Here is a 20,223-nt window from a genome sequence, read left to right on the forward strand (position 1 = left end):
CAGCCTTGTGCCTTTATATGGTCACAGAACAACCCCTCAGTGACTTCTAATATCCTTATCATTTACAGTAGGGGGTACATTATCCCTTATAATACATGAGTGATACTCAGAGTTCTCTGTATAACTCAGCCTGCAGCCTTGTGCCTTTATATGGTCACAGAACAACCCCTCAGTGACTTCTAATATCCTTATCATTTACAGTAGGGGGTACATTATCCCTTATAATACATGAGTGATACTCAGAGTTCCCTGTATAACTCAGCCTGCAGCCTTGTGCCTTTATATGGTCACAGAACAACCCCTGAGTGACTTCTGATATCCTTATCATTTACAGTAGGGGGTACATTATCCCTTATAATACATGAGTGATACTCAGAGTTCCCTGTATAACTCAGCCTGCAGCCTTGTGTCTTTATATGGTCACAGAACAACCCCTCAGTGACTTCTAATATCCTTATCATTTACAGTAGGGGGTACATTATCCCTTATAATACATGAGTGATACTCAGAGTTCCCTGTATAACTCAGCCTGCAGCCTTGTGTCTTTATATGGTCACAGAACAACCCCTCAGTGACTTCTAATATCCTTATCATTTACAGTAGGGGGTACATTATCCCTTATAATACATGAGTGATACTCAGAGTTCCCTGTATAACTCAGCCTGCAGCCTTGCGCCTTTATATGGTCACAGAACAACCCCTCAGTGACTTCTAATATCCTTATCATTTACAGTAGGGGGTACATTATCCCTTATAATACATGAGTGATACTCAGAATTCCCTGTATAACTCAGCCTGCAGCCTTGTGTCTTTATATGGTCACAGAACAACCCCTCAGTGACTAGTTCTAATATCCTTATCATTTACAGTAGGGGGTACATTATCCCTTATAATACATGAGTGATACTCAGAATTCCCTGTATAACTCAGCCTGCAGCCTTGTGCCTTTATATGGACACAGAACAACCCCTCAGTGACTTCTAATATCCTTATCATTTACAGTAGGGGGTACATTATCCCTTATAATACATGAATGATACTCAGAGTTCCCTGTATAACTCAGCCTGCAGCCTTGTGTCTTTATATGGTCACAGAACAACCCCTCAGTGACTTCTAATATCCTTATCATTTACAGTAGGGGGTACATTATCCCTTATAATACATGAGTGATACTCAGAGTTCCCTGTATAACTCAGCCTGCAGCCTTGTGCCTTTATATGGTCACAGAACAACCCCTCAGTGACTTCTAATATCCTTATCATTTACAGTAGGGGGTACATTATCCCTTATAATACATGAGTGATACTCAGAGTTCCCTGTATAACTCAGCCTGCAGCCTTGTGCCTTTATATGGTCACAGAACAACCCCTCAGTGACTTCTAATATCCTTATCATTTACAGTAGGGGGTACATTATCCCTTATAATACATGAGTGATACTCAGAGTTCCCTGTATAACTCAGCCTGCAGCCTTGTGTCTTTATATGGTCACAGAACAACCCCTCAGTGACTTCTAATATCCTTATCATTTACAGTAGGGGGTACATTATCCCTTATAATACATGAGTGATACTCAGAGTTCCCTGTATAACTCAGCCTGCAGCCTTGTGCCTTTATATGGTCACAGAACAACCCCTCAGTGACTTCTAATATCCTTATCATTTACAGTAGGGGATACATTATCCCATATAATACATGAGTGATACTCAGAGTCAAACACAAGGGACAGGAGGCAGAAGAGGCTGCTGGGAGTTGTAGTGACAAGTGAATAGAAATGTGAGAAGAAACAGAGGAGACAAGCGGGTGAGGGGACGGTAGAGACATGAGAGTCAGTCACCAGTCAGTACAGACAGTAAAGACCACTGAGTCTCACAGGAAGTAGAAGGGCCCTGTGCCCAAGTCAGAACCGCTATCCGGTGACATCATCTTCCTTGTGCGTACCAGAAGGTTCCGGCAGGAGGCCTCGCATTCCATACATACTGTCGCCAATCAGCAGCAGCACAGCAGGAGCCAATGAGAGCAGAGCGCGCTCTCGACCAATCACGCGCCACTAGTCGCTGACACCCAAGAGCTTTGTGAATAAAACTGACGGAATCCCGCCCACGTACACGGTAGGGGCGAGTGAGTAGCGAGCATGAAGCGATTGGTGGACGCGGCGCCCTATCGGCCAATCGGAGAAAAGGAAAGGTGACTCTCTGGTGAGTAATGGAGTTGGGCGTGTTTAAGGTGACGTCACGGGGTTGCTAGTTGCCGGCTGTCACTGAGTAGAACGATTCAGTTTGGTGCTGAGGAAGGAGCCGAGCGGCAGACGGGTAAGAGAGTAGCGGTGTGCGCATGCGTGAGTCTGTGTGTTTCATTGCCGGCTCATTTGCATATCAATACCCAGCATTCCTGTCAGTGGCAAACTCGTCTCGTTACTAATTGTCCTTGTGTCCCCTGTGTTACTGTCTCACATTTGTCTCCTTCACTCGCCGCTGGACACAACTGGGAGGAGTTTCTGTGCTGGGGCCCCACGGACTTAGGGCCACGCTTTCTGCTTTATTCTTGAGCTTGAACTGAATGTCCCAGAGATGTGTGAGGGGCAGTGACTTGTATCTATAGATTCTACAGACTGAGGGGCGGGGCTATGTAAATCTCTCTCCCACCAGGGGTGCTGGGTTGGTGGTTTTGCAGACAAATTGGGCTACTAGTTTAAAGCCCAGGCGGGTTTGGAAAGTACAAATTAGCCAAGGTACAGATTTGGGCTACTTTTTGGTTTGTACGTTAGAAACCAGCCAAAGTTATTTCTTGCCCTAATGTGTCCAGCCTGTGTCTTCCAATGCATGTTGGGTAATGTCGATTTTGTTTATCAATTTGCCAAGTTGAATGTAAGACTACAATACCCAGCATGCAGTGGGACTGACTTGTGTAGAAGTCGGGAGTTACCAGATTTTGGGCTCTGTACCCCAGTCTCCCGTCGCTCTTCAGCATTCTCACATTTTACACTCACTTTATTCAGTTTCAGACAATTTTGGGGCAAAAATCTGCTGGCTACCAAAATGTCTATAGGTTGAGCTGTTTTACCAATATTTATTTGGATTGTATATGTATTTGGGGCTTATGTGGCCCCTATACCTCCTGGGCCCCCTCTGTAGTTACCCCCCTGGTGACGGCCGAATCTTTCCTGTTTTACTTCATGGAAAAAATTGCAAATCAGTGAAAATGTGAAAAAAGGTGTATTTTCACATATATTTTATTTAAGTTTTTTTTTTTTCAGCGCACATATTGTGCTAGTTTTGGGCTAGTTTTGTAGCTGATTTTGAAAATTAGACCCGAGAACCCACAGACTTGACTAATGAGTCACTATTGCTCTTCTTCTCATGATGTTGAACTACAATTCCCCCCCATGCCTGGGTGTTATTATTCCCATTAGCAGCAATTTAGGGCGACAGATTGAGATTTAATTCACATGACAGATTTATTGAGAATTGGGCATTTCCGTGTGTCACGTCCCAGTGCCGGGTGCAACTGCCACCTCATTGTCCTCACAGTGGAGTTCAGTCCTGAAGTCTCATTCATTGATAGAAGAACCAGGGACGTACCAAGCGCAGGAAGCCGGGGAGAGGTGGCACAATCCATTGACTGCCCAGGGAATGTTTAATGGGAAGAAAAAGCTCCCCTGGAATGTCAGGGAGGGGTTGGACCCAGCAAGGCAAGTGCTGAGAATTCCGACTCTGTGGAATTCCTTTCCTTAGTGATGTCCGGGAGCAGCAGAACAGACAATCAATGGAGTGGGAAGGGACGGGGAATGGTTTCTGTTCTTAATACTCATTAATCCCTTAACTTCGGGATACTCAGCAGTACAACTGGGCTCGTTTAGCTAATGAGCAACTCATTAACCGTATAGATGAATTGGCTGTGTGAGTGTTCATGCTAATGAGATTCCCTCTCCGGAACCGTCTGTGTTACTGCAGATCTCCAGCTGCCATTGTTGTAACTGTCAGTTCTGCCCATTATGTAAATGGCTCACAGATTGCTGGGGCATGGGCTGTATACAGGGGGCCAGACTCTCTATTTGGATCACCCACGGGGTTAACATACCAGCAAACATGTCCTGCAAGCCTACATGCGACAGAGTTTAATTTAGAACTTTAATTGCAGTTTGTCCAATCAGAGCGAAACATGGGCAGATTGCCTTGGGACACTGCAGTTTAGAGAATGCAGTAATAGGTTAAGACCAATGCTAACGAAACAATTATGGATTTCTACTTGGAAAACCAAAGAACCAGCAAAAAAAAAAGACCAACTGCAGCACTGCTCAGACGGCTCCTGAAAGCATTACGTTATGAGTTAATTTCCCGTTTGAAAGCGAGTGCTGTTCCGATCACGTTGCGAATATAAGAGCCAAGGGTTCTATAGTGAAGACGGTTGGTGGTTCCATGTAGAATTGCAGCTAAACATGGAATAGATTTTATTTACCATTAACAAGTCCCTGGTGCTGGGGCCCTTGGGTTCATGTCTAACGGAGGGGCGGGGCAGACTGGCACATTGGCCAATCACTTACTATATACACTGTGTGTGTCGCACCATTGGCTGCCAATAGCTGTCCTCTTCCAGCCAACTCTACCCAATCAGACGGTCAGAAAATTGACTTATTTTAGGTATTTGGAACAATTAAAGGCCAAGTTCACCTTGCAGCTGGGAGTAATCCGGACACAATTGCAGTTGGTCCTACGAACCAACAACAGAGTCAAGATCTACAAGAGATGTTTTTACATTCATCAGCTTTACCCTCCTGTCCAATCAGATGTCTGCTTCCAGCAGTTTAACTGGAGTTTTCCAATAAAAGCTTACTGCTGATTGGGTGCTGCTATGTAACCCTGATACAGACAAAGTACATAGAGGGGTGCCGCATACACACCCCATATTTAGGCTTCCCAGCCTGTGACTCAAGGCTGAGCTGCTTTAGGGCCACAATCCTGGCACAGGAGAAATAATTGGGAGAACATTTCTGCTTTACCTTCTCCCTCCGTTATGGAATCTCTCAGTGGCCTGTTTGTTGCCGCAGGTTGATTCATGGGCCTAATTATATCCGTTATTGGACATATAAATCCTCCAATGAACCATAAAGTGCCAATGTGATGAGCTCGGGGGGTAACAAAAGACGTTTCCTTTTTCCACCCCCCGTATTCCCTGCAATGATATAAATAGAGATCTCTCCGGAGCAGCTGGAGCGGCAGCCACACAATGTACATAGGGCAGGAGGGCTCCCAGCTGGCTGACACATGCGCGCCTGGAATCTCTGAGCTCATTGGGTTGGACTGTGAGTGAGGCCAGGGATTGGAATCCAGCTGAGCATATTAAATGAGCCCCATTCTGTTTATCTGTCTTTAGACAAAGGATGAACCCTAATTGCTGTTTAATGTGTCAGCACCACCGTGTGTGAGTTACCAGACTGACACCGTGACACATATCCTTGATGCCATTAGGTGGCCAAAGGGTTGCGCTCCATTTTATTTATCAACAGAGAGTTCGGCTCTTCAGTAAACTGCTGCCAGACTTGATGAAAAGGGAATTGGGGGGGGGGGAAAAGAAGAAGGTAATGAAATGACAGGGGGAGGATTCTCTGGTGACTCAGTTCACTTCTATTTTGCCTCCCACACACTTGGCTCTGGTACAGAAAGTTCCCAATACAATGACACACAGGGACTGACACACAAAAAGACTCGTCTTTGGCATCACATGGGCCCCCCCATATGACTTTCCTTTATATTGAGGCCCCTGCGCTACCCCCCCCCCCATGCTCATCAATCTGCATATGTATATATTGCCCCTAATGTATCAGCAGCTATTAAACGGCTTATTTATCAAAGGTCGAATTTCGAATTCGAATGTATTCACAATTTGAATGGAAGGTTATTTATGCAAAAACTCAAACGTCTTAACATCCGATCGAATAGGAACAACCCGAAAATTCGAATCCAGTTTTCTTCCGAAAAACGTCAGGAAGGCTATTGACATCTTCAAATAGATCAACGGACCCCTGCCATTGACTTCTACATGAACTCGGCAAAGTATCAAATTAGAACTGTTTCCAGGGTCGAGGTGCGATAAATCTCAGATTTGAATTCAAATTTGAGTTGGCGGTTTTAAATTCGAAATAGTGCGTTTTGGCCCAAAACAAAATTAGAAAATTGCAAACTTACCATTTAAACCCTAGTAAATCTGCCTCTAAGTGTTTGACTCTTTAACTACCGCCATTCATAGAGTCCATGGGGGGAGGCAATGCAAAGCCCAGTGGCAGTTGTGTTCTCTGCAGGAGCCACTCAAACTGTTGGCATGTTGCAAAGCCAATGATGTCATGAGTCAGTCAGCCAATCAGAGCAGTGGCACAGCATTTGGTATTGTAGAACTGGGGCCCCAACTGCACAGTCTGTGTTTGGCCTCCCCATGTTAGTGGGGGTTTCGTAGCCTCTAAGTAGTGCACACGGGCCTCTCTCACGGGTTTGCTGAGCAGCAGGAATAGGGGCATCCGTGCGTGACACCGACCCATTAACACCTTGCACATGGCGGCTCTCAGTTACACTGACACCCTGACCTATAGCCTGCAATTTGCACCTTTTTCGTTTAACCTCTTCAAAAAAAACCCCAGTGCTGAGCAGAATCCGATCCCTTGTCTGGCGTCTCCCCCAGAACAATAAACTCATCTGCTGAGCTTGCACTTTCCATCGAGAATCCCCCAGGCTGTGCATAGTGGGCCTGCCCTCCTGACTGCCCGTTGTGCTCTGCAGATTGTACCATGGAAAAGGCTGGGGGAGCTGAGCTGGGCATGTCAATAAAAATTAACACAAATATTAGAGTATAAGCTCTTCAGGGCAAACTCCACAGCTGTATTCGGCCTGTTCCAATGCCGTTGAGAAGAGTAATCAGAGACTGGCTCACTAACTCCGGGCCGGTGCAGTTTTCTGCCCATAGGAGCACCGGCCCGGGGTTTAAGGTAATTAGATACAATCACTTGTGGTGCCTAACATTTGGCATCCCCAAGTGCACCAAGCCTTTCCTTCTCCTTTAATAATTTGTGTTGGCCACAAGGCTGGCACTTGCCCCCTGCATTCCCCCTGTGCTCCGGGCAGGATAATGAGACTCAGATCTATATTTAGTTCTCCCAAAGGCATGTTGGTCACTTCCGTGTGGGACTGGGATCCGGATACTTTCCAGCTCTAGATACAGCATTTCCCAGGGTCCTGTGGCTGTCAGGGGATGCTGGGAGTTGTAGTCTAATAAATAAGTACAGGTAATAAGTATCTCAATTGTAAAGAAGTCTCTCAAACTGTCAGTATGTTGTTTCTTTCCATTCGTCACTGTTCATCCATTTTCCATTCATTGCTTTCCCCACTTTCAGACGTTGCCTAAAGAGTCGCCCTTTTATCGTAAGACCTCTGAGCCCTTTAATTATTATTGTCTCATGTTAATCTTCCTCCAACCAATCACCCAGACTCTTCTAGTTAATGGGGAAGTCATCTTAATTCATGAACCTAAAGATGCTCCATTCAGTCATCACGGGAATATTCTTTCGAGTTGTTGTCATCTTTTCGTTATTGGTCATTTTCGACATTTTCATACCTCCCCACCTCTGGTGTCGTTCCAAAAACCTGCGCGACTCCTTCTCAGCCTGAGCCGCTGTCTTTCTCATTAGATGTCCACTTAAAAGGAAGCCTGAGACTCGGTTCTGTAGGGGGGACCGGCGGAACCCACAGGCCTCAACGTCATGTTTAAGTGTGAAAAACGTCAAAAAGTCGGCAACGAGTCCTTTATCAAGTCTATTGGCGACGGCAATGCAGAAAAGCGCAGGACCACATTTTTCAGAGTTGGTATCAGCTTAGGGATACTCTCTGCACATTTTGGGGGTAGGTATATTGAGAGGGGGAATTCAGTTGTGCATGTGCTGTTTGTGATGTTCTGTGAGTAAAATGTCGCTGTGTAAAAGGCAAGTAGACAAATATAGTGTAAGGAGCACGTCTAACTAACCAGTTGTAACTTTACTCTACCCTATAATTCCCCAACTTTACTCAACCCAAGGATTCCCCACCTTTACTCAACCCTAGGATTCCCCACCTTTACTCTACCCTAGGATTCCCCACCTTTACTCTACCCTAGGATTCCCCACCTTTACTCTACCCAAGGATTCCCCACCTTTACTCTACCCAAGGATTCCCCACCTTTACTCATCCCTATAATTCCCCAACTTTGCTGAACCCAAGAATTCCCCAACTTTACTCACCCCAAGGATTCCCCACCTTTACTCAACCCAAGAATAAACCCCACCTTTACTCAACCCAAGGATTCCCCACCTTTACTCTACCCTAGGATTCCCCACCTTTACTCTACCCAAGGATTCCCCACCTTTACTCATCCCTATAATTCCCCAACTTTGCTCAACCCAAGAATTCCCCAACTTTACTCACCCCAAGAATTCCCCACCTTTACTCAACCCAAGAATTCCCCACCTTTACTCAACCCAAGGATTCCCCACCTTTACTCAACCCAAGGATTCCCTTTACTCAATTTACTGCTTGTGTTACAACCACCACAAGCCAAGGACCTGCGACTGAATGTGAGACTGGGTGGCCTCTAGAGAGACTATCTGGCTCTGTAAGAACTAGGAGCCTTTTACCAATCATAGAACCTCACACCACGAGCCACACACACTAGGATGCTCTTGTTAGATGGATTGTGTAGGTTGTGTTGACTCGATAATTCTAAATTCTCCCTGGAGAGCACTTACCTTCCCAGTCATTATTGGGTATCTGAGGCGCAGGGCAAGGTGCTGACTCAAATAAAACAAATGTGGCCTCCACTCGCTCCCTAATCACATCCTTAGTGCATCTTCTGTTAACCTGTGGTTGGCCATGCATGCCCAGGCAACTACTACTCCTTTACAGTGACAGAAACAGAACTATTCATGTAGTGCTGCCTTTATTATTGGGGGGACCTGGGCTTCCATGGCCTTGACTGACCTTAGTTAACAGTTGTATGTTGTCCAGTCGGTGGGATATTAATGTCCTCCTATTGTGAAGGTGTTCATTGCTGGCAGTCACGGCTGATCTGGAACAGGGGAACTGACTGAAAATGTTCTTCTTACCCCAGGGACAAGGATTCTAGACCAGAAACCCCACACGTTGGACATGGGGAAGGATTACTACAAGATCTTGGGACTCGCCTCTGGCGCCAATGAGGATGAGATCAAGAAGGCGTATCGCAAGATGGCGCTGAAATACCACCCAGATAAGAACAAAGATGCCAACGCGGAGGATAAGTTTAAGGAGATTGCCGAGGCCTATGATGTTCTGAGTGACCCCAAGAAAAGGGCTGTGTACGACCAGTATGGGGAGGAAGGTGAGAACATGGCTCTGTATGTGCCCAGACAGACTGTACACTTTATATTAGTGTTTATAGAACATATGGGAAGGGCAGCCATATTGTTTCCCATAGATGAGAATGTTCTGGGCACACAATAAACTATACCCTTATAGCCAGAACATTCCTTCTCTGTATATTTGAAGTGGCCCTTGTAGTTAACAGTCTGACACTTAGTTATTAATAACTGGCAGCCGCTGCTAAACTGGATCACCAAGGACTTATTTGTACCGAACGGTTTATACTGGGGGAGCAGCTCAGCCAAGTCTGTGCCCTGTCCCATATCTGTCAGCGCAGATTATAGAGAAATACCCCATGGCTCACTCACAGGATCCACTGGCCTGCACTTTATTCTAGGAAATGGATCCAAATTTATCCCTGATGTCAGGATCAGGCACCAGGCAGCGTTCCAGGTATTAAAGACAATTATTAGATCGTCTCTATTTTAGGATGTCCATTATATATTCACATACATCCCTTTAAACTCCTTCAACCCGGGAGGGTAAAGAAATACACATCTGTAATTCTCCATCTTGTTTTCCCTATAGGGCTAAAGACAGGAGGCGGATCTTCTGGTAATACCGGCAGCACTTTCCACTACACTTTCCATGGTGACCCTCACGCCACATTCGCGTCCTTCTTTGGCGGATCCAATCCCTTCGATATCTTCTTTGGTTCCAGCCGTTCCCGGATGTCTAACGGGTTTGACCACGAAGCCATGGATATCCATGAAGATGAGGACGATGTGTTTGGGGGATTCGGCCGCTTTGGTTTTGGTGGTGTCAATGGGTTTCACAAGCGGCACCAGGATCAGCTGCACTCCCGGCGTAAAGTGCAGGACCCCCCCGTGGTGCACGAGCTGAAAGTGTCCTTGGAGGAGATCTACCAGGGCTGCACTAAGCGCATGAAGATTACGAGGCGGCGGTTGAACCCGGACGGGCGAACGGTGAGAACTGAGGACAAGATCCTTAATGTGGTCATCAAGAAGGGCTGGAAAGAGGGGACTAAGATCACCTTCCCCAAGGAGGGAGACGCCACTTCTGAAAACATCCCAGCAGACATTGTGTTCCTACTCAAGGACAAGCCTCACGGGCTCTTCAAGCGGGACGGCTCCAACATCGTGTACTCGGCCAAGATCACTCTGAAAGAGGTCAGTGCCCCTGTTGCTCAGATCTCCCACGTTACTATTGTAAGGTCACATGACTGAGCTCAGTTTAACCATTTCCCAGCATGCTTAGTGGAACCAAACAGGCTGTGTAACCCCAACTGTCAGCTGTGTGGCCCACCTGTGTTGTTTCTATTGGCACAGACGAGTTGTCCATTGTCCAAGGGCAATGATACAAGTGGTGGTGAGACTACAACTCCCAGCCCTGGCTCTTATGTGTCATTGCCTCATTCATTAGGATAAAACTAGTAAAATAACACAAGTGTGAGTTATAAACTTTTCAAGTTGTATGAAATACACTTTTTTGTTTATTCAGTGTTTTACTTGTTTTGTTAATGAGGCTTTTACACCTATAGGATTAGACACAAAACTATAAAATCCTGATCCCTATTAATATAATAATAATTCCCCAACGGGGCACCTACAGGAGGAGTGAAATGAAGATTGGGGGGAAACAGTCGGGGTCACTGCACCCAAAGTCTTCCTTGTGTGGAGCCATTTAAGGGCCACAGAGGAGAAAACAGAAGCTGCTCTGGATACATCCGGCCCCTCTCCCTCCCCGTGACCTTTCCTCTCCCTCCTGCTCCACAGAGAATGTCTATCTGAGCTATTAAAAGGAAGGTGTATTTTTACCAGGAGTTGCTGGGGATTCTGTGCTTGTGGCCCACCTCTCCCTCGCGCAGATAAACTGGGACACCGGCCCTTCCTGCATTTAAAGCTACAGTTTTGCCTTTTGTGCAAGGAGACGTCACTGCAGGGGGAATGGAGGCTATTGGGGGGAAATTTCACAAGGGTTTTGTATCACAGCCCTTTAGTTATAGGGAACTACATATCCCAGCAGCCTGAGCTGATATTCTAGATTCAGGGTTAAAGGGTAAGTGAAGCTGCAGCGGAGGTGTCTGTTGATGAGTATCATTATATAGAAGTTTGGAGAGAAGACCACAGTGATGGCGCCTGCTTTATGCTTCGGTGTGTAAGAGGGTGAGACTATTGTTGCAGAGCATTTGTGGGACAGTGAAGGCTCCTGGGTAAATAGACTTAATTGCTCGTTGTCCTGAACAATAAGTGGGACCGTTACAGCAGATATTGAATATTGTGGGATATTGACTTGTTCAGCTGTAGGGACTCTGCTGCATCTCATAATGGGACCTTATGGGCTTCTTGGGCTTGGGCTTGGGCTTGGGCTTTGGCTTTGGCTAGCACAGCAAGAGATTCCAGTAATGAGATCCGGGAGGTTCTTGTGTCTGTGACCAGTGGGAGTCCTGCCCAGAGTCCAGAAGTGCTAAAGTCTTACAGGTACTGGGAGTTGGGGGATGTGCTGGGAGTTGCAAGACCAATATATACCAACTTGATCAGGCACAGTCTAGTGGCCTCAGCTGCCCCCCCTGTATCCCCCCCCCCCCCGGTGCTATTTGGCTCCCATATGTACCTCCCCCTGTGGGAAATGGGCAGCTATGCCAGACCAGTCTTGCTAAGAATTCTGGGTTTTGTAGTTGCATCTCTGTCAGTAAATGTAGCATCTGTACTTAAGCCAACAATGCTGCCCTTTACCTCCCTTTAATCCCCCACCAGCCCTTAATATGAGACTGAACAAAGGAGGAGGGAGTTGTGCTGTAAAAGGTGATGGCCGCTGTGTGCCAGGGAGTGGGTGATGGGCACCAGGCTTTCTTGCCATATTTAGCTCTTTGGTTCCTTTCCAGGAATAGATTTTCTGCAACTGTCAGTTCCCCTGAGTGTCAGGCACTAATGACAAGGTGTCCTCTGTCTGTACTGGCCCCGTGCCACTTTAACCCTTTAACCTTCTCGCACCCCACCCCCCAAGACTGGGCTTATTGGAGAGGGGCCCCTGGTAGTGCAGGGAAGCTGGGCCCCCCATATTACATAAATGTGCATCACTATCCTGTATATACAGAAATATACATCTAATTATCTGCCAGTTTAGCTGCATCAGGGAGATGTAACAGCCCTCCTGCCAGTCTGTAAGGGACGGTGATGCTGAGGGTCTGTATAAGGGGTACTGGACTTTGCTGAGGGTCTGTATAAGGGGTACTGGACTTTGCTGAGGGTCTGTATAAGGGGTACTGGATCACTTTGCTGGAAATGATGTTTTTCCTGGATAAAGAAAATAAAGAGAATAAAGGACACACTGGATTCCTTGGTGAATTCCACAAATGGCTGGAACAGCAGCTGTTCCCCTGGGGGTTAAACAAACCCATAAATCAGGCTCATGTCAGATAAGTGGGTCAGGGATACACAGGCTCCTTTATAAAGGTTATTGGTAGTATATATAATGTGTGTATAGAATATAATGGATGGGGGGGTTTAAAGAGACAGCACTGTGGAGATGTTGGCTCCATTAATAAAACATCCAGTGCCGTGTCCAATAACGTGTGTCTCTTCTCTCCCTGCCCAGGCTCTGTGCGGCTGCACCGTAAACATTCCCACCATCGACGGGCGCGTCATCCCCCTGCCTTGTAGTGATGTCATCAAGCCTGGCGCCGTGAAACGACTGCGGGGCGAGGGGCTGCCCTTCCCCAAAGTGCCCAATCAGAGGGGGGACCTTATTGTAGAGTTTCAAGTGCGCTTCCCAGACAGAATACCTCAGCCCACCCGGGAACTCCTCAAACAGCACTTTCCCTGTTCCTAGTGGCTATGGGGGTCGTTGTGGCCAAAGCAATACTGACCGGTGCCAAGTCGTCTCGCTGACACTCTCTCCACTCACGGAGCTGAAACCTCTGGTTTGTCTGTACTGCCGTCTGTCTGCTCCAGCCTTCACTCTATGCAGAAGTCCTCTCCACCCTGGACAATGGAACCACAACGTTGTCCTCAAACGTCACCCTGAAACTATGGAACTGGAATGAGATTTCTGAAAGAACCAGAACAGGAACTTTAGTCTTGAGATGTTGGAACTGGAACGTTACCCTTGAAACACCGGTTCTGGGACTTTATTCGTGGGGTGTCCCATACGTTACCTCTACCGGAGCCAAACAGGTCACTTCTCAACATCACAACTGCCTACAACTCAAGGATTTGGACAGGTCCCTCTGACAAAACTGACTCTTTTAATGATTTTTAATTGTGACACAAACTTTATGTAAATGTAAGAATTTTTGAAAAGAAAAAAAAAATTGTAAATATAATTTAAATTTGGCCGGAAATTTTACCATTTCTACCGGCTGAGCCGAAATAAAAGAAAAAACGGATCCTAGATTTTACTTGTTCTCCTGTGGGAAGAGCTTGAGCTTGTATGTGTTATATGGGAATATATGTGTCTCACTCACCTCTGTGTGTGTTTGTGTTGCACCGGCCAGTGGAGGGCGCTTGTGTGTAAACAAACTGTTTCATACTTGCCTTTCCCAAGGTCCTACACAATGTCAATCTAATATATAATAGCACTTTGTGTGAGAATTGGACTCCCTGTTGCCTGGGAATGTTCCAGTTACCCCCAAACTTCTATCTGTCCTTCCTGTTTCCATTGACCCTCACTTATGAGAGGCTGTTGGCTTGGATAGTCAGTCAGATCCCTCACAGTGTGAGCTTCCCAGTGCAGTCTCGAATTATCCTTAGTAGTTCTGACTCACCAACTCTTGGGCGACTTCCATCAGACTTCCATTATACCCACAAAGACCTGGATCTAAAACTGGGGTTCCAGCTTGTATGTGTCCATTTTGGCCTCTCCAAAGTCAGATTTGAGGCTGGTGTTGACGTCATTCTAGATCTTGGCACACCTAGAACCAAGAACCATTGAATGCTGGGCATCTGGATTGATGGCAGATGTTTTGGATCGTTCTGCTAAATTGCAATCAAGGGAACATTGGAATGTGCATTGTCACAACTCTCCATTGGAATAATAGGTGCATCTCATCAGCACCCTCTAAAGGAGCATCTCAAGGGCTTCTCCTGAATAACCCCCTGGGATAAAACTCTCAGGGAAATTAGATGCCAGTCTGTTAATATTATCAATTGCAGTCCCGGAAGGCTTTGGTTGTCGGAATATGTACCTCAAGAACACCTGGAAGGCATCAGGTTGGGCTCCTCCTGCCTTCATGCTCTTCTACCTTCATCTTACTCTACTGTTGGTATTTTGTTTTACTGTCACCATTATGCTCTACTGCCACTATCTCCATCTTGTCCTGCTCTATCCAATCCACTGCTCTTCCAATGAAAACCTTGACTATGGGGGAATGGTCCTTATTTGACCCGGCCCTACTCCAAAGCCAGTTGTGTATGGATACAGGCAACTAGACTGTGAGCCTTCAGTGATATGCAGAATATATTGGTATTAATGTAGCATTCCTATTGACTGAATGAAAGAGGGGAGCAATGTCTGATTAAAATGCTTGATCATTGGCACTTTGGCCCCAACCCTTAATGAATGTGTTTATTCAAAAGCTGGTGCAATTGCTGCAATTCCATTGGTGCATGTGTAGATGACATGGAGCTTCATTGCCCCCAGCCATAGAGATCTGTCCCAAATGTTACCCTGTATATGATGAACTCAATGGGGTTCATTTATAAACACTGGGCAGTAACCAATAGAAACCAATCTTATTTTTATTTAAAATAAAGGTTAAATTTGTTCCAGGATCCATTGTCCACTTTCATAAATCCTTCAGTGGCAGATCTTCTTTCTTCCTATTGGATAAATAATCATCTAGAATCTGATTCAAATGAGTCTGTTGCTACTGAGCAGCCATTGGGTGCCAAGTCCCAGAGACACTCCCAAATCTTCCCTGAACTGGCTGGGCCCCCTTAGCTTATAACAAAGTTACAGATATATAGAAACATTGGGGTAACAGTCACCCTGTTATAGTTCTAGGGGTACCCAGGGTACAAATAATCACTCACCCCAAATCTCCCCCTAACTGACCTTCAGACTGGGCCCCTTAGCTCATAACAAGGTTACAGATATATAGAAACATTGGGGTGTCACCCTGCTATAGTTCCAGGGGTACCCAGGGTACAAATAAACACTCACCCCAAATCTCCCCCTAACTGACCTTCAGACTGGGCCCCCTTAGCTCATAACAAGGTTACAGATATATAGAAACATTGGGGTGTCACCCTGCTATAGTTCCAGGGGTACCCAGGGTACAAATAAGCACTCACCCCAAATCTCCCCCTAACTGACCTTCAGACTGGGCCCCCTTAGCTCATAACAAGGTTACAGATATATAGAAACATTGGGGTGTTACCCTGCTATAGTTCCAGGGGTACCCAGGGTACAAATAAACACTCAACCCAAATCTCCCCCTAACTGACCTTCAGACTGGGCCCCCTTAGCTCATAACAAGGTTACAGATATATAGAAACATTGGGGTGTCACTCTGCTATAGTTCCAGGGGTACCCAGGGTACAAATAAACACTCACCCCAAATCTCCCCCTAACTGACCTTCAGACTGGGCCCCCTTAGCTCATAACAAGGTTACACATATATAGAAACATTGGGGTGTCACTCTGCTATAGTTCCAGGGGTGCCATTGTCATGTTGGCAGCAGGGGGTGATGGTACCAGGGAGTTGTGGGCAGTACATTGTTTGAGTGAAACAGATTTTCCCATTACACTTAAGTCCAGACAATTGGCTCATGAGTCGCTCTTACCCTCTGGGAAGTGACATCAGAGTGATGATGTCAGAGCTAAAGCAGACAATGAGCTAACAATGTCTTAGCAATGTTACATGGATCTTTCCTCTGTCCCCACTTTGCCACTGAGCCCCCCATCTAAATTCTATTCCAAACAAGACCCCCCCCCCCCGTGCTGAGTATCTTGGAGAAAAAAAAAATCCACGGGGACCAGGCAGAGTACTAATTGCCCATGGAGGGGTCATTTTCTTGCCCTATTTTAGGGAAGAGACTGGGATGTGGCCCAGAATTACCCCTGTGGGTGGGGCAATTAGCACCTTCGTTGTGTCAGTATCTTTGTTATGAGTTAAAGGGGGGCAGATATTTGGGCCGGGCCCCTTATGATGAATCCGTGTGCCCGTTATTGCCGGGGTCGCAGGGCTATTGAAAGAAATAAAGTGGTCACTCGGGGCCCGGAGCCAAAGATAGAGAGGGGTGAGTCACAGGCAGGATTAGCCGCTCATCTGTTCCAGTGGGTCGAGTTCTTATCCGACACATGATACCGGGGGGGGGGCTGACTTCTCCCTGAGTTTTATCCCAGAATTCCGGTGCAATTGCTCCAGCTGAACACGGGCACAACAGACTCCTGGCACATAGTTGGGGAGCTGGGAGTTATTGTGCCACAGTAAGTAGGCAAATTGCAGGACTAGTACAACGTTTAGCAGACATGGGCCAATGGCTCTGCCCCTACAGCCTCACCCATATAAATAAACACGAGCTGCACATTGGCACCAGATAAGGGGAAATAACCCTCCTTCTAACCGTCTATTCCTCAGCTCCTCCCTCATTGCACCTATTCAGGTGTTCAGTAGAGCTCCGCCCTTTCTCTGGAGTTCCTTCCCACTTTCCATCTTTATTTGTATTTGATGTTGATGTCCCAGTCTTCTGCTGAAAAGCACCAGTACCTGCCCACTGTCTCCATCGAGTTCTGTTGTTACCATATATTGCCTTCACCAATTCCATCTTTGCCTTTAATCTACATTCAGACCAGCTGTCCCTGTCTTACCCAACTTTCTCCATCTTTCCCATTGATCACAACCTGCCCACTCAGCAGTATTTTGACCAAGTGTCACCATCTTTACTTTCTGTCTCCATTGAGCCCAGTCTTGCCCATCTCTCTCCATCTTGCCCACCTGTTACCTTTTACCCTACTGTCTCCATCAATTTCAATTGTTACCAAATTGACTTTGCCATTATTCACCATATTTCCCTTTTGTCTCCACCTATGACAACTGTCCCTGTCTTGCCCAACTTTCTCCATATTGCCCACCTTTCACAACCTTCCCACACGGCAATATTTTAACCAAGCGTCACCATCTTAACCATCTGGTATCAACTCTCTATTGCTTCTAATAATTTCAATTGTTACCATCTTGCCTCTGTCTCCATTCAGCCCAACTGTCACTATCTTGCCCACTTCTCACAATCTACACACCCGGCACCATCTCGACCATCTTATTATCTTAAATTACTGTCTCCATCTTACCCTACTGTCTCCATCTTGCCCTACTGTCTCTATCTTGGCCTACTCTCTCCATCTTGCCCTACTGTCTCCATCTTGCCCTACTGTCTCCATCTTGTCCTACTGTCTCCATATTGCCCTACTGTCTCTCTCTTGCCCTACTCTCTCCATCTTGCCCTACTGTCTCCATCTTGTCCTACTGTCTCTATAGTGTCCTACTGTCTCCAACTAGTCCCACTGTCTCCACCTTGTCCTACTGTCTACATCTTGCCCTACTGTCTCCATCTTGTCCTACTGTCTCCATCTTGCCCTACTGTTTCCATCTTGCCCTACGTCTGCATCTTGTCCTTCTGTCTCCATCAAATTAATTTGTTACAATATTGCATTGTCCTACTCTCACCATCTTCAACTACTGTTTCTGTCTAGCCCAGTTGTCACCATCTAGACCACCTTTCTCCATCTTGGCCTTCTGTCAATGTCTTAATCATCTTTCCCACCTGTTACCTTTTGTCCTACTGTCTCCATCAAGTTCAGTGGTTACCATATTGCCTTCATCATCTGGCCTTTCTGCCTCCATTTTACCTTAATAACCATCTTTCCCATGTCTCCATCTTGCCCTTCATCAAACTTGAACATCTTTAATAATTTTAACCTTATCTCCAGCTTGTCGACAGTCTCCATCGAGATCATTTGTCCTTCTGTCCAACTATCTCCATCTTGCAATTGTATCCATCAAGTTGCCCTGCTGTTTTATTGAGCCCAGTTGTCACCACCCTGACAATTTTCCAATCTTGCCCTATTGTGTCCACCTTGCCCAACTACAAACATGACTGTCATGCAATTTATTAGTCAGAATTTATTAGTCAGTTGTCCATTTACACCAATCAGATGAGCAGATCTAGATGGAGATGGTGTCTCGCTCAGAGGTGAAGACATGATGGTGGCATCACAGAATGGTCTGTGCCATTGTCTGCACAGGGTGGTTTTGGGCAGGTAAGGGGAGTCCCCCAGTAGCTGCTAATGCCCCACAGCTCAGCCGTGTAGCACCCCATATCTTCTCCTTTCTTCAACCCAGTCAATTCTCCCCAACTCCCATAAGTATCTCAGTGTTTTGTCTAGTCTGACACTTTCCTGCTGGTGGAGCTGCAGGCCGGTGGCATTTATTGGGGGGGGGGTCTGCTCAACATTTTCATGGGATTAGAAGCAGCAAGTAATCCATGTGGCCCTGAGCTTCTGGTTGCACCACCAAGAGGCAGAGTCTATACCCCAGGGTGAGTCCTGCCCCAAACAAGGATATGATGCCTATTGGGGCAGGAGGGGGCTCAGTTTTATTTCTAGTAATTTGCCTATTTTTGCCCCTGGTGCTGCTGACCCATTCCTGCAGGGGGTTGTTTATCTCTGATTAAATCAAGAGGGTCTCTGGGCAGAACCAGGATGTGCCGCTGGATTTTCGGAAGCCGTTTTCCAGGAGGGCTGGAAAGAATGGACATAATTAGCCGAATGGCTCATGCCAAAGGGCAACTCTCTAATTCAGGAACCTGACAGACGCTGCTTCTAGGAAGGGACAGAAATGGAATCTAATAAACTGGGGCTTAATTGCTCCCCTGGGAGGATCAGTTACCACCAAAATACCCTAAGCGGGAAACAAACATATCATGCAGCCGTGACACCGACCCTTCCTGATAATCCCACCAATCACCTCCCTCTCACTGCTCCCCTAGTCTGGCCCCTACTTACAGCTCAGCCCTCCCATTCCCATGTGTGTAGCGCCCCCTGCTGGGGAAGTGGAGGGACTGGAGACAAGAGACAAGTGCAAACAGTCTGTGCCTGGGAAACTAAATGAGCAAAGACGGTGCAGGTAAGGGCCCAGGTAAGTACCATGTTGCACATTTAGTTTCTGCTCACAAACCCCCCCCCCCCCCCTCTACAGGATCCAGTGGAAGGTGAAAAAAATCTTATGATCCCAAAATACCAATGGGCCCAGTCCCTGGATCAGAAATATATTAATATCAATGACCCTCTCTTGCTAAAAAGGCACCGACCCTTCCTTGAAGCTACAGTATCTAATGTATCTGCCTGTCTCCTAGGGACAGAATCCATTATCCTCCCCCCCATCCTCCAGAGAATTTATTGTAAGGTTTTAATTCATATACATTGTTACCCCATCCCCCTAATAGCACCTCCATATAAACAACCCCAGCCTGTCACATGACCCCTAGAGCTTCACTGTATATGAATAACAAGTTCCCTATGGAGTGTCTAATTAGTAATGTTACTGACCAGATCCACTAAACAACAGTAACAATCAGCACTTGTTATTATGTCTGATCCAACGACTCCCAATGGTCAATAGATCAACGGCCCATTAGTCCATTGTAATAAAACACTTTTTTATCATTTTTTCAACTTTTGGTACCCAGAATGCTTCATTTTGCCCATAATACATTGCAGCAGTGTGTTAAAGTCCTGCACTGGTAACACTAATTGTAAAATGCTCAAATACCCTGGAAATCTGGGCTGATACCAACTGACTGGGGTTTTTTTTTTTGCAAATTGTTCTATATTGGGGCATTTTGGAC

The 20,223-nt window shown here is 46.3% G+C and overlaps 1 protein-coding gene across 3 annotated transcripts; it reads left to right on the plus strand.

The window, feature by feature from the left end:
- The first annotated feature begins 2,178 nt into the window (after nucleotides 1-2,178).
- On the plus strand, nucleotides 2,179-13,770 carry dnajb5.S (DnaJ heat shock protein family (Hsp40) member B5 S homeolog). Of its 3 annotated transcripts, none has more exons than XM_018238426.2 (4): nucleotides 2,179-2,197; nucleotides 9,126-9,374; nucleotides 9,944-10,545; nucleotides 12,974-13,770. In XM_018238426.2, the coding sequence occupies exons 2-4, from the start codon at nucleotides 9,164-9,166 to the stop codon at nucleotides 13,205-13,207; spliced, it is 1,047 nt and encodes a 348-aa protein (XP_018093915.1). In that variant the 5' UTR covers nucleotides 2,179-2,197; nucleotides 9,126-9,163; the 3' UTR covers nucleotides 13,208-13,770.
- Nucleotides 13,771-20,223: the final 6,453 nt, after the last annotated feature.

Source organism: Xenopus laevis, chromosome 1S, assembly GCF_017654675.1.
Source record: "Xenopus laevis strain J_2021 chromosome 1S, Xenopus_laevis_v10.1, whole genome shotgun sequence".
NCBI lineage: Eukaryota > Metazoa > Chordata > Amphibia > Anura > Pipidae > Xenopus > Xenopus laevis.